This window comes from Temnothorax nylanderi, unplaced genomic scaffold (genome assembly GCF_030848795.1).
Source record: "Temnothorax nylanderi isolate EJ_2023f unplaced genomic scaffold, tnyl_v1.0 TNYL_tig0059_pilon, whole genome shotgun sequence".
Taxonomy (NCBI): domain Eukaryota; kingdom Metazoa; phylum Arthropoda; class Insecta; order Hymenoptera; family Formicidae; genus Temnothorax; species Temnothorax nylanderi.
The window spans coordinates 769,408-785,427 of record NW_027249121.1 but is presented as its reverse complement, the minus strand read 5'-3'; the positions used below and the strand labels follow the sequence as shown (position 1 = coordinate 785,427).

Genomic DNA, 16,020 nt, shown 5'->3' with positions numbered 1-16,020 from the left:
TCTCTTTCTTCCTCTATATACGAGTGTTACGGAAGGTGGAGGGAAAGAAGACAGAGAAGAGGGGCTATCCACGCTCGCACGCGACCTACGCATGCGCATACAAACGCACACGCAGACACAGGCACGCACGGCATACGTGTTATACATTTCGATATCGCATTATTATTAAATCCTCTAAAGCAAAAAAAAAAGAAGAAAAACATTATTGAACGGCCGTGAGCGCGCGCGCACGAATTGCGCTTATTCCTCTTTATCTCGCGTAATTGTAAAATTAAATCGGAACGCGTCGTTCGGTCGCGTCGTAAAATTAACGCCTCACGATAGGCACGACGATTGAGAAACTTTCCGGGACAAGGTAGATCGTTATCTTTCCCCAAATTTTTTTTTCTTTCGAATATACTCGCTCGCTCGCGAGTCCCTCGTGTGTAAAACGTAATAAACTTGACTCGAGCCTTTTATAAATTTAAAACACTGCTTAACTCGCGTTACGAGCCTCAGACTCGAATTAATCCGCGCCATTAACGGCAACGCTGTTGAACAACACTCTCGAGATAATGACGTTTACGTTACCGCGTAACGCGAGAAAGAGGGAGATATATATATATATTTTCTTTTTACAAATTATAAAAAAGATATGTAATTTTATAAATTCCATTTTGAGTAGCTCCACTAGTTCCGTCGCGCCGCGTCGTTTAATTTATATTATTCTTCGTTATTTTTCATTTCTGTTTTTTATGAAGAGATTAATCTCGTCCGCGCCATCCCCGTGCCGCGCGCCCGTCCCTTCTCTACCGATGCTTTTCCCCCCTCTCTTTCTCTTCCCTCCTCGCGGCACAGATCCGACTCTTTCCGAGCATCTTTCCTCTCACCTACGTACTCACTCCATCGACTGGATTCAATTCACTTTTCTCCGAGGAGCAACTCTCGCTGGGTGACTTTTCGCCTCGTTTATTTACTTCTTCCGGCTTGCACTAGGCATTTCCGAATATGAGCGAAATTCGCGTTCGGCGAATAAGAAAGAATACAATATGAGAATCCATATAACATCCGAATAATCCGAAATTTCCTTCAAGTACATTTGTTATCGATTTGCTTATACGACCATTTTTTAAATTTTTCTTTTAAAATTAGAATTAAAATTAATATAAGATAAAAAATTATTGTATTGGCGTAATAGAACGAGAAAATTAATATTTTAAGCAATTCTAAAGTAAAAAGTTTTTTCTTCAATTTGCAAAGCGTAAAAATATACAAGCTACGTATAAAAAAATATTGACATTTAAAAATCGTAGCGTTATTTACATACAACGTGGTAATCTGAAGATTTCGATATAAAAGAGATTACATTCGATATAATAAAGAGGATTATATATATGTATCTAGCAAATAGCACAAAGCTAAGTATACACAGAGTTTACGACTCAAACGATAACATCAAAAAACATTTTTTTTTCCTTGGGGAATACTTGTGAAACACGTTAAAAGTGCGTAGACAGAGAGAAAGAACAAGAAGGCGGAGCGAAAATAAGTGGAAAAGAGAAAATGTGGATACGAGGGGGACCACAGAGTTTTGTTGAAGACAAAAAACTGTTCCATGGATGGCCGCTATACTCGTATCCCAGTCGAGACACTCCAGGGACACATCGCGTTAAATAAACTGACACTCAAAAAGCAAGCGAACTGACAGTTCGAAGGCAAGCGAAAATCACAAATCTCAGGAGGTGCTTTTGTAATGAGGTTTAGGCATTCTAGCGCATTTTGAAAGCAAAATATTCATTATTCGCCGAACACTGGCGAGTACTTAAAGTACACGGATACATTGATTTCGCATCTTGATTCGACTCGATTGGCAAGTAATTGACGCGCTGTTTATTCTTTTCGCGCACTCCACACCATCGCGATAACGATATTTGTGCAGCGAGTTAACGCACTCGCTAGGCGTAGCCGGTGCCGTGCAAACACAACCGAATGCATTTCGTTTCATCGCTCCATCGATTGTCAACGTCGATAATGTATTCGGGGAATCGCGGGGATTGTGTATACACACTCGGTTTCTATTAGGCCGAAAAAGTAACGCGAGAACTACTCGCGATTTCCGCTCTTTCTGCATGAAACCTTATGATAGAGGGAGAGAGAGAGAGAGATAGCGAGGGGGTGAGAGGGAGAGACGAAAGAGGGGGCGAGGAGAGAAAGAGAGAGGCGAGGCGGAGTGAGAGGGGCGCACTACACGGAGGAGTAATTTCCCGCCTTATAGATGCTGCACGACGATCGTATCTCGTCGCATCGCGCAAACGCCGCGCGCGCGCGCCGCATTCACGGAATGTTATGCACGCGTGCATACGCGTTACTTGCCTTTTTCTCGCGCGGATGTTTTCTCGCGGAACGTATAAACGCGCGAACGCGTGCGCCGTACGGCGCGCACGCACGTGACACACGTAGAAATGTGTGTATTTGCATACGCACACACGCGTGTGTATATGCAAACACGCGCGATATAGAAGAGAGAGAAAGAAAGAGAAAGAAAGAAAGAAGCGGTTAACGTTTATATTACATTTTGCAAAAAAGCGGCCGGATCGATAAAAACCTACCCCTCTCCGTGAGGGGCGTATTATTTTTCAGAATAGTTCAATTTACCATTTCTCTCTCTCTCTCTCTCTCTCTCTCTCTCTCTCTCTCTCTCTCTCTCTCTCTCTCTCGCGCGCGCGCGCTCTCTTTTTTTTAAATAATAAACGACGGGGATATTTTATCACTTTTTTGTTTGCTTGTTTTGCCAGGTCCTGCGTCGGATAGGAGGAGTTAGGCGATCGATAGAATGCGCGCGAATGGCGGACAGGAATTTTCGGAGGCACGCAATAATGCAATGCGATTGAACGTTTTATTATCCTGAAAATAGAGTCGTCGTCGCTCGTGTTCCGTTGCGACGCGCGACGCGCGGTACAGAATGATTATCATAACTGTCACGAAGGTATAACAGATACGTTATCGCCGATTATGCCCGATTCATCCGTACGCGAAAGGTGGGCAAACAATTTTTTTTACAATGCGATAATTAATAGTAGCAACGGAAAAAAGATACAAAAAAAAAACGTTATCAAGATTAACAACAACGCGTTTCATCATTGTCCTCCCTCGTTACTGAAAATTCCCAGCTTCGTTCGCGTCTGCGTACGTGATTAAAAATCTAAGAAAAGATAACGGGCCGCCATTGCGATCTTATAAATCAGCATTATTATAAATCACCATTTCGCGGCAAGGCTAAGCAGACTGACGCGTGTACAGTTGCATCAGATAGAAGGCATGGCGGGTTCGTGTTTCGCAATTCATCGCCGGTGGCGTTGAAATAATTTTGGAAACGATAGTACCACGTCGAATTATATTTGCGGACAATATTAGGTGCATTGCGTTATCGTTATTTTTAAATAAACAATTATTGCTGTAATCAGCAAGAATACATATTCAATTCGTGACATCGAGTCTGATAAATCGCGATTAATTAGTTACGCGCACGTTTTTACTCGAGATATCGATTTCTCTTGCAACATATTAACACACAGTTATTGATTTATCGCTTCTCCCAAGATTAAAATGTGGCGTGGAAACATGACTAAGTCTTATTATTGTTATTGACAGAAAAATGCATTATTTAGTAACTTATTTAGTAACTATGTCGCGATAAAATGCGCGTTACGATCTCTAACGCAATCATACGGCATACGTGTCGTTTAGATAAAACCGGTTTATATTATGCGACAACAGGAGAAAAAATCGCCGAACATCGCCGTAACATCGTTTACCAGATACGTCGTCTTGTTTGAATTATTTGTTAAAGCTCGCCGCGGAATTGTGAGTCCATTAACAAAACACCGGCTATACATGCAAGAGAAACGAAGACACGGTTCTAGCAGACTGCCTGCCTTTTCGGAAAAGCTTGGCACAATAATAGAATACATTTTCCATTGGTCCAATTCCCAGCAGTAATTACATCGGGCCTTTCTATCGGCTTTGCCACCGTACGTCGTTTCCGTCCTCTCATCCTCCCTCGCGCGCGCCCACCCTCACTGCACCATTCTCGCCCCTGTCTCACCCCCGTCGCGTCCCGAACATCGCCGTCAAAGCAAAAATTGCTTCTGTACACATTTTCGGTGAATTCTCGCGGCTCTTTGCTCGCTCGCGAGCAACGACGCTCGTTATAAAAATAAAGATTTGTTTCGGGCGCGAATCAAAAGCCAGACTGTCGAAAGTTGAACTAAAACGTTTAATCAACGCCGATCAATAGCGTTATTTATTACGGTCGTTGCCGCGATGTAAAGCAAGGACTGCGAAGTAAAAACTTAATTAAGATTAATAAGAGAGACGTTATTTAATAAGCGACAGAGAGAAAAGTGGTACTTTCGTCGATGCGCCAGCGTATCGATTTTAGCGGCACGCGCGGAAGCACCCTGTCTCCGTCGATCCCTCGTGAACGAAATGCTTATCGTCGATTGAACAATTTTCCCACTTGACCCGATTCGGCGCGGAGCTTTAGAACTTCAATTCTTTACGCAGAGAACGCTTTGAAAATGAGTAAGAAAAATAGTGAGATGGATGGAATCGGCATTGTCGCGATCACAATGCAGCCGGGTAATTGACTGCAGAGCAATTTTGTAATTGTATGCAAATCCGGGAAGCTTGAAATTATTCAATTCAGCTGCACAAAGTCTCTCTCTAGGCTTCGTTTCCATAATTATGTTAACAAGATAGACAAAGCTGCTCTAAACAATTTATTCGATCATTTCGTAGCGGACGATTGAAGAATGTCGCAATTGTAAGACTTTACGGATATTCAAGAAAAATGTATTTTAAATAAGTCTTGTGTCAAAAAGTCAATTCGTTTAAAAATAGCGTAAAAGATTATTATGGACACTATTTTTAAAATTTTTTTACATTTTTTTTATTTCAAGTTTTAATAAAATCAATTATTGTATTTTATTTAATTAAATTTATAAATGAAAATAATGTATGCTTTAATAAAATATTTTAATAATGATTTTGCGATGAATATTACATATTAATCTTAAAACATCAATATTATTTTTTTAAAGTAATTTTTTCATCATTTTTAGAATAATAAACGATTTCAGTTTTTCTGTGATAAAAGAATATTGTAAGGCCTCATAAATGCTTATCTACATTTATCAGATTTTATTGTCTTTTAAGTAATTAAGTTTTTGTGCCATTAACTCGGGGATAAAAAATTTCAAGTCCTTGATTTCGCGTTTTCATGATATATAAACGTTAAATACATTCCAAAACAGATAATTTAATACATTATAGATTTATTATTTTTTTACCTAATGATATTTGCAAATGATACAATTTCCAGGGACAATTAATCAAGGTTCACAATAAAACCGTGCCGCGACGCAAAAAAACTGTCCTTTATAAATCGCGAGTAAACAAATGGAAATTCCGAAAACTTGGACACCGGCATGCTCGAACGCGGAATTAATCTGTTTTCCTGGAAAGCCACTCATCGCGTTTGCACTCTACCAATTAAATATCATACAGCCATTCGTTGAAAATGGAACCAGATAATGGATACAGTGTCGCAGGTCGATACCGCGCAATCAGGACACAGCGCAGTATTCTCTCTCTCTCTCTCTCTCTCCCCCGCTTACAGCTTACATAACTAATATTCTGCTACAATGGAATACGCGCGTATTCGTTCGCGCGTCTCTCGGCACAGAAAGCCGTCGATTTTGAGTCACGTCTAAAAATATCAATTAGATGGATGCATTCGGTTGTTTATGCGCGAGGTTGTCGAAGATCTCTTCTCGGTCGCGATACGGTTTCGTCGTGATTCGATAGATCACGGCAGGCATTAATGCGATACCCAGTACGAGAATCTAGGAAATTTACTGCCAATTACTTTTTGCCTTGTGTACGGATATCTCATTCCCCCGTGACTACCTGCCAGGCTACGTTGGAAACTGCTGGATGAGGAAAGGGAACGGCGAACGAAGGAGGAAAGAGAGAAACCGAGAGCAAAGGAAAAGCCCGATGAGACGACGATGTAAACGCTTAACGGCTAGACTATATTCGGCCGCTAAATATGCACTACGCTTTCTTCGCATCGGCGCGGCGCGGCGCGTCGCGCTGCAGAAATAAAGAACTCGATCGACACGTGTGTGGGCTATATAAATGCAGCATGGAAATCTCGATGATTTGAATATTACATTGAGCTGAAGTATTCCTGATCGTTAAAAAGTGGAATTATCTTCTATTTATGCGCACATTTTCTATTTTTGAAACATTGGATATTTAAATAACTAAAAAAGAGCGAGAGAAAGAGAGAGAATGAAACTTGTTCATTCTCATAAACCAGAACTCATAACATAAACTCAAAACATAAACCAGAACCCATAGCAAATAAAAACTGAAAAGAAAATTTTGCTATTCATATATGCTTGCTGAAAATTACTTTTAAAAAATCCATAACTCGGATTATACACGAAGAGAGAGATTTATTACGTGTATCGTGAATTCTGAATATTCTGTATAAATGTAAACACGTAGACGCTCGTGAAAAAATATATCGCTGAGAAGATTATTATAATCTACCGCAAGCCATTCATATCGCATTTAGCGAAATGGCGAAATCTCGGCCCGAACAATGACGTAACGATCGTTCCTGAACTTCTCACGGTTTCGTCGATTTCTCCTGATTCACGACATGTGCGAAAGGTATCGATTAAATCGCCAGAACACTGGGAGGTACATAGGTTTCATTTAGTACTTTGGCGAAACGCTTGATTTTACGTTTAGAGTCATTACGCAAATGCAATTTCTTCGCGCTTTACGATAGATTGCAGGAAAATTTCGCAACAGCATCGTCATTCGAAACACATACACTTCTAATCTTTACTCGTCATTCGTTTCAATTTTGCAGATTAAAAAACAATAAATAAAGGGAATAAAAAATAAAATATAATATCAATACCGAAATAAAACTGTAGAAACACTAACGATATTGATTAAGATTGTTATTAGTAAAGATATGTAATATCACTAATAATAATAATAATCTTTATATTATTAATTCGTAATTATTTTTTATTTATTAACATACCAATATTAAAAATTATTAATATCTAATAAATTATTAATAATTAATTTTATAATATTGGATATTAATAATAAATTATAAATTTAATTAATAATAAATTATAAATTTAATTAATAATAAATTATTAATTATAAATTTAATATATATGTATTATTATATATCAACTACATTATATATCAAAATATGAATTATTAAAATTGTACACCAATATGTATATGCATTTCATAATAAATTCTAATATCTATTTCATACTCACTATATCTTGCATCTGCATTTCATTACGGCTCGATTCTGAGGCGCATAATCGTACGGCTCATCGAGCGAAGTATTTTGTACATAACACGGAAGGTTCACCGACGAATTTCGTGAGAAAGCGCGAGGAGAGAATGTTGCCGAGACTCATTAAGGCCGTTTTAGAGCGGGTGACGATACCGAAGCGGGAGAGAGCAGCTCGATAAGAGCGTACGTGTCAAGGCTGAATAAACATTAATTCAACTGTACAATGCGCCGCGCGACGCGACGTCAGGCGAAAAAGAAAAAAGAATAAAGAACAAATCGCGCTTTATCGCCGTTTTAAGCGCGGACAAACAGACGTCTAATTGTAGAAATCGGCCGAGTTTCACTCTCTTTTTCTACAAAAGCGCCGATGTATGATTTAGCCAATTCTGCGAGTAGCGGGCCATCGATTGGCGCTGAATCGCGTATATGTGTATAATGTAGACGACGCGTACAAAGGAAGAAGATACAAGTGTTAGATACCTGGGATCGATAGCAATGTAAATGTTTTACTTTACGGCTACAACTATAAAGGTGCAGCATCTTCATGTTGTATATCTCTATCGCGTTATTTTCAAGTAAAGCGGAATATAAAATTTAAAATATGATAAGAGCAATTTAAAAACGCGCGTTGCCGCAGCGCTCACGAGAAAGTTTGAAAAGTTATAATTTGCCTTTTTTTTTTTAATTTAATTCGTTACACAACGTGTATATACGTTTGCAATTTATATCGAAGGCGTTACGGGCGGCGGGCGGGTTGGGCGAAATTTATTCATTTAAATCGCCCAGCGAGCACGGTACATGTATGTAGCACATAACTACGGAATTAGATCTTATATTATTTATCGGCGATTCGGCGCTCGCGATAATGCAGCTCGGGAACTTTCTCACAGATAACGGGGCGCACGGTCATAATTCATGTAGATATAGAAGAATTAAGTCAACATGCGATCGCCCTCCTTTTATATTGCTACCGTGGTTTTTGTCTTTTTCTTCTCTTTTTTTTTTACTTTTTCGTTTCGGCCGATTGAAACGAGCAATATAATCGCGCGGACGTACACTCGCGTATAGATGTACAGTCTGATCAGCAAGTAAGCCGTACACGTACGGGACAATAATTTGTTATTGATCGATAAGAGGGATATCGTAAATAAAAAGCATCGCAGGGCACAGCGTTCGCCGGGAAGGCAAAAATCGTCGTAATCAATTGTAATACAAACGTGACGAATAAGAGAATTCTGAATAACTTACAATACTCTCTCGTGAATTAATTGTAAGTCGTTATAAAATACCGTTAAATATTCGCTCGCGATAAATCATATAACGGGGATGTTGAGATATTCTTGAATTAACTGTAGAATGCAATTTGATAAATGTAGGTAAAAAGCGTATGGATTTTACTGCGCAATAAAATGAGTATTACTTTTGAAATAAGATCTTTTATGAAACGTATAAGCGCGCTAATGCAGGTACGTAGCAAACGAATCGGAAAAAGGAAGGTAGAATGGTAAGTAATATGGAGCGAAATGTAAAAAGATTTAACGAGAAATGTAGAAGGAATTATATTACGATTATAACCGTGGAATATCAATGCGCGGGACAGAAATGGAAGGTGACATTCTCATCTCGGCGAGGCAGCCTATCGATCGGCGGCAGGAAAGAAAAATTATATGTTAATTGTCTCATTAAGGAAAAAAAAAAGGAAAAATAAGAAGGAACAATCTGATACAACGTTAATGACGAAATATTATTCAACCCGGTGCTGCATTTACGATTCGCACCGACGTGAATATTATCGAGGCACCGATAGGATCGGATATATACAAAGCAATAAATAATGGAAATAATAATTCTCTAATAACAGCGCGGCGGACTTTAAATAGCAATGACGCGTCCGTGTAATTGCGAGGACGATCATAGCGAGTTAACGTGACTAATGATTCAAAGTGGAAAAGCATTCGGTACCTTTATCTCCGTAATGACAAAATTTCTACGACGACACGGCCCGAATCTAGATTAAATCGCCCGTTAGCAAATGACCGATGTTCATACGTGCTTTCACGATTATTCATCTAGCGCTGCAATTGTATCGCAGTAAAATTCATAGGCGCCGCCCGTTATGTTTGCGGCGGTAATCACGATAACTGGCGCTCGCGAATGTTGGCGTTACATCCGCGAAACTAAATAAACAGCGAATTATTTCAACGCGCGAGTGGAGTCGATTAAAAAATAAACAAAAAAAGAAGATAGAAAGGAAAAACACGATACGCGCGATAACGCGCTTATTATTACAGAAGGACATTTATGTAAACCACTACATAAATATTTGTAGAGCCGAGAGCAAAGTGCCTTGCATTTATCAAACGCATTTATCGACACACAGATATTTTACATTGTGATATTCAGCATTTAATTTGTACTCTTTTTTTCCCGATATGTATTTATAATATTATAAAAAAGTTATTCGTGATATCTTCGCGTTTAAATAATATTAGTCCGGTAAATATTATTTACGATTAACCTTCGCGATTCTATTTGATGTCGAGGTTATTATTAGTTACACGAGCAAGCTCTTTTTCTTTTAAATATTAATTAATGGTGTTAGGGTTGCAAGCTATTAATTATTTACCTCGGAAAAAAGTCACGGTATAATATAAGTCGCGCCTACGTTGAATTGATTTCATAACTTTCTTGCTTAGAATCGCGGTCAGCCAGACTTTCTGGCGTGACTGTACCCCCTCCCGACTAATTTTACCGATTAGAATTTTAGCATGATGTACAGTCCGCGGCAGAATTTCCGCGTGTTAGCGGCTTCCTCGCCTGGTAGTTTTCCCTCGCTATGCAGTGCCACGCGGCACAATATCTAATCGCACGTATTCATTAACTCTATTACATTGAAACGACGTCACAGCGATCGCGGTTCGGCGCGCGCGCGCGCGGGGGGGACACGGGGGAGGAGCGTTAATTTTAATACGATTTCGCGGGATGACGATGATGATCGCAAAATCGTGATGCACCTCGTAGATCAACTAAAACGAGCTCCGCATAATTCGTCAACGATGTTTGGAATTTTTCGATGGTGATACGCGAGTGAATCATCGCGCGCTCGTCGCGTCTTGTTTCGCGCCGGCGCACGTTATCACGCGACTGAATAAAAGATTCTTATCGCCCGCTCCTTATTTTGACGAGAATCTAGCGTGCGCTCCAACGAGAGTCTAAAAGGAGAAATCTGAGCTTTACACCGATTAAACGGTTTAAAGAGGGAGGGGGGGGGGAGGGATACAACCTTGACGCCGCGGTCGAGGCGACAATTTGATGAAGAGCACGATACGGGTTACCAAAAATTTCGCGTTTATACATCAGACTAAAATTACAATCAGACGTGACACGCGCCAGATATTCAGTCGAATATTGTACAAACGACGAATATGCAATTTCATATTGCGATAAACGATTCCTAATCTTCGGTTAATTAACCAGTGTGTCGACAGACAAATCCGTCATCACTCTCTCTTTCTCGATCTCTCATAATGCAATTCAGGCTTCGTGAGCTCTACGAAAGCTACAAAAGTAAATTTCATTAAGGCAGCAGTGGGTACTTCCGTTTAATGTCGTTAGCTAAGAGAAATGGAAAATAAAAGAGGTCGAAAAAGAGACGAGGCGGGTCAAGTCGACTTCGAGGATTTAGATTAACGGCTTTAATATTTACAGACATTGACGCGGTGCTACGATGAAAAGGCTGGAGAGATAAGCGAGAGGACAGGGTAGGGAGAGAGAGTGGGGGAGAGCAAGGCAGATTCTATGGATGGATAATGGGTGGCACAAAAAGATCAATAAATGCACGCACGTCCGCGCGAGCTATAAATTCGAATAAATACGCCGGTGAAACTTTTTCCATCAACGTGATTAATTTTGTTTTTATTCTATTCGCTCCCAGAGTTATTCTATATTTCAATCAAAAAGTAGCAGCTTCGTAATTACACACACACATATATAAATGTAATATATTATAATATGTATAAAACATATTATATATTATAATATTATAATATTTTCATTATTATATATATCTCATATATATATATATATATATTATTTATTTATTTAAAATATATGTAATTTATATATTTATACATAATATATTTATGTATATATTTTATGTGTGTGTGTGTGTGTGTGTGTACACACATATATGTATCTATGTATGTATATCTGTAGTTCAAGATAGTAAGATCGTAAGATCCAATTTTGAAGAACAACTCTTCGCGCATAAATTGTAATTAAATTCAAACAGCAAGCACCGTCTCGCAGAGCCGCGGTAATTTTGCGACGAACGATTGAAAATCGCTTCAAGTGCACAATGAATTGATACGTAGAGGGGTACCTGCGCGCGGCCGCATTGCAAAGAAAACATTTTTCCACGACGAAAAAGAGCGAACCCCGTCCGTCGTATAGTCCCCTTTTGTACAGCGTACTTTTGACCGCGTTCTCCAGCGCTCTGTCGCTCGCTCGGCTATTGTCAGCACCTGGGGGCACCTGTCCTAGCCTCGGTCGGCTGAATTTGATTCGCCTTGTACAACTCGGCCTGCACACGCGCGTCGTTGTGCGCGTGCGCATGTACACACACACATACACACAAAACACGGAGACAGACGCGAGCGCGATCCCGATGATTTCACACAGAGATACAGGCGTGTAAACATGTCGGATATGCGACTCCACGTAACAGGCAACGTATGCACGCGCGATTACTGGATAAATTAATATAAAAAAGGATACTTGGAAAACAGCCGAGACAAAAAGAAACTCGTCTACGTGCTCCGCCTTCGCGCTAATAGGAACAACAGTTTCCGCATGCAGGTGTAAACACGCGCTGCGCGCGGGGGCGGGGAATATATTTGTGGCGTGCGTGTGTCTCCTGATATATTATAATTACAAATTTAAGCGGGGAATTAGCAATTTTCTAGCTGCAACGGAATATTGCCGGCCGCCGCCGCCGCGCGCTGAATGCGTATAACATTTAATTATACATTATAATTGTGATTTATGGAGAAATATAGGAGCGAAGAAATATATATCATTCTCTGGCAAAACCAATAATAATTCATGAATAAATGGATAAATGCAAACACGCTAACATTTGCATTGTTTAAACAACGATAATATTAATAAAGATAACGATATTTCGTCGCGATGATACGTAAATGGAATTGCGGTAAAAAAAAAGGCCTGGAGAGAATTAAAAAAAAAAAGTTACGCTTTTTCCGCGCGATTAGCGTAACGAGAATATTAAACTCGCGTTCAAAACGTCACGCTTAACGTATATGACGTCCCCTCCCGCTTACGTGCGATGAACCGTGTGATATTCGAGAGTTAATGTTATGATATCACAGAGAGCTTAATGCTCGATACAATTTCGAAAACAGAAATCGACGGAGAGTCGCGATTAAAGTAGCGTTAGGTAACCTTGCGCGTAAATAAACCGCGAGAAAACGGCTCGGGCGGCTTTATTACTCTCGTAGAGAATTGCCGCGTCATCGCGGCGAATTTCGAAACGTATTTTCTATCGCGAGCGGACACCGATTGCGCACGCAGACACAATCCTCGCTCCGATCGTCCGGAAAAAAAAATACACGTCGATCTTTATCGCGCGACGTAATACGCCGGTGTCGCATTTGTCGCGCAACGTCGAAATGCAACAGTATACTAAATTTAATATTTTTCTTTTTTACCGCCGCGACTCTTTTCATATATCTGGGAGGCATCGATCTTCGCCGCGCGCGCGCGCGCGCGAAACACAAAAGGCGACACGAGAGAATTCGCCAGTGCTATTATTTCCTACGCGTTACTTTTCCGATCCGCTTGCGAAACGGTGCATCTCGCGCTAGTAAATACGTGACATTATAAATGCAGCTGCGTGACCTTCTTCGCGACATTTTATTTCACGTATCTCGCAATCCTTTCGTGAGCTAAATGTAAAAATAATCGCGGAGAAGGTCGGGGGGCGGCGCATATATAAAATCCTACCGCGCGCGTTTATCCGATTTTGTCGAAAAATTTATTTCGCAGGGGCGGGGGGGGGGCGGAGGAAAAGAAAGAGGGAGAGAGAATTCGAGCGAATTAGGCGCGACGACATAAATCACTCCGCCATTGTTTTCGAACGCGCGAAATTTTATTTCCGCGCGCGCGCGCGCACGCGGATTCGTTTGCAGCTCCGATCGCGCAAAACCGAGCGAAAGCAAGGACAACTTGAATCGCGCAGCGATCGTCTTCCACCTTGGAATTTGATTTCGTCGTAGAATTCGTTCGCGAGAGAGACGGTTTCAGGCCGGCACCGCACCATTGTTCGCGCGACTGAAACACACCAGGAGTGTATAACCCACATCAGCGATGAATATAGAAATCGTTAAAAGGCAACATGTATACCGGCGCGACGGTTACCTCACGATACACGATAATATACCAGTCGTTTGGATATCTCGAGTGCAACTTAAAATACACGCGCGCGCACGCACGCACACGCACATTATTTCACATTTTCATATCACATGTAACAGCAATTTAATTTAATTTACGTAATGTACACTATTCTGGTAATCCCCTATTCTGGCAAGATTCCCAAAAATTTAATTCTCCGCGTTCTCGAAATAGATAAACAAGCGATAACGCAATTAAATATGCAGTACCGCCGACACAATAATTGCCGCGATTCCTCGTTTATCGATTTAATTCTCAAACGTATACTTTCAATTCGTCCGCTAGAACGCGAGCGATAGAGACGGGGAGGGAGGGGGGGCACCAGGCGCGCGACGAGGGCGGAGGGGGCGGAGGGGGCGGAGAGACCTACAGGCCGGGAAGGGGGGGAGGGGACGAAAAGAGTTCAAGCAGAGCACACCACGCGCGGGGGAGAGCACGCCGAAAAAAACTGCACCCGCTAGAAAATCCTGTCACGCGCGCGCACGCACACGCACGCGCGCGCACGAGGATGTATTTAGTCCGTATAACGTATATTGTCAATGATTGCTTGGCGCGCGCGTATTGCAAGCAAATAGCCGGACCAACGATATTCCACGTAAAGTAAATAAACAAGCTTGCGCGCTCGGGCTCGGAAGAGGGAAACGATGTCGCGGAAAATAACACTTTCCTGGGTCCGCGACTGATTTTCTCCACGGACTGTACATGCCTTTTTCGACAAAGCAGTACGAAAACATTTCTTTTTTCCCACCCCCGCCCCCGTCGACGCCGCCGCCGCCACTGCCGCCGCCATCGCCACCGACGACGACGACGTCGTCGTCGTCGTCGTCGTCGTCGTCGTCGTCGTCGTCGTCCTCGTAGTCGTGTAGCCGCGATTTTATTCCGCAAGATGATCTTAAAAGCAACCGCGCAACCGAAATTGGGTTTGTACGCGGGCCCGATTCTCCGCACGCCACGGCACGCGAAAACGCAACCGATATTATTCCGTCCGCAATAACAATGTAACCGTCTATCGATTCTCGGACATACGACAGATAATGCCTCTCTCCGCTGCCTCTCTCTATTAGCTTTTGTTTTTCTGTCTCTCTTTTTTTTTCTTCGCATTCTTTTTATATCGCGCGTATAGACATTTGTCACACGGGGTGGGCCGCGCGATATTACCATTCGCCATTCGGTGAAAGCTTGATTCGCGGTGGGTGAAGGAGACGCGGGGGGAGCCGAAAACAATGCAATTTCTCATTAAATAGTCGTTAGGACAATGCGAGTTGAGGTGGCTGCGTTAAATCGGGTTAAGGCACATCTATAAATACTCACTAACTGAGAACGAGAGAGAACGAGATGGAGGAACGGTATGGAGTAGAGTCGGTGCGCGCGCGGGAGCGAGAGAGAGAGACAGAGAGAGAGAAGCACGCCGCGCGAAGCGAGGTGGACGGAGACCGCGCAACGGCAAACGAAGAAAGATACGAGAGGGGAAAGACGGAGCGCGCGAGGCAGAGCGAGCGAGAGAGAAAAGTACCGAGAGCGACGGAGAGAGGGAGTAAAAGGCAGAGTCGGCGGGAGACGCGCGAGAGCGAGATAAGGACGGAATCATAAACTTGACAGAGAGGATCGAAAATGAAACGGAGATGAACGGATAGACGATGACGGTTTAAAGAAGAACAGAGAGAGAGAGAGAGAGAGAGGGAAGAAAGAGCGAGAGCAAGCGCGCGCGAGGGCGGGGGGGAGAGGACGAGAAGTAACCAGTCTATCTAATAGTATGGTACACATCGAAGATACATACAATGGTATTCGTTGCCAGATGTCTAACTACACGATCATCTCCCCACTACTATCGGCTACCCCTTTCCCCCCCCCCCCGCTTACTCCCCCCTCCCCCACCACTCGTCACCACGCTGTCACTTCTGCATTACAGTCGAGCGAGTATTTGCCGAGGTAAATCTGACGGTTATGTGGGGGAGGGGAGGGGATGAGAGGGTGCGGGAGAACGAGGGAGCGAGCGCGGGGGGGGGGGAGGGGAGCGAGAACGCGGTGATTATAAAGGGAAAAAAAGGAGGAGAAACAGAAGAAAAAGGAGGAAAAAAAAGAGAGAGAAAGACGAGAAAGAGAGGCCACAGAGAAGAGAGCGTTAAGCGCGAAATTTATTTGCGGCAACACACCGGCGTTAA

General features: G+C 42.1%; 1 protein-coding gene across 6 annotated transcripts in view; it reads right to left on the bottom strand.

Moving 5' to 3' along the window:
* Nucleotides 1–16,020, bottom strand: part of LOC139773260 (uncharacterized) — a 128,020-nt gene that overhangs the window by 111,281 nt on the left and 719 nt on the right. For 2 of the 6 annotated variants that reach the window (XM_071707592.1, XM_071707589.1), the window contains exon 2: nt 11,766–11,936. The exons of 2 other annotated variants lie outside the window; for them this stretch is intronic. In XM_071707592.1, coding sequence (XP_071563693.1) covers nt 11,766–11,795 — 30 coding nt within the window. In that variant the 5' untranslated portion in view covers nt 11,796–11,936. Of the gene's footprint in view, nt 1–7,361; nt 7,587–11,765; nt 11,937–15,635; nt 15,657–16,020 lie in introns of those variants that run through there. 2 more of the 6 variants (XM_071707593.1, XM_071707590.1) reach the window with 2 other exon arrangements.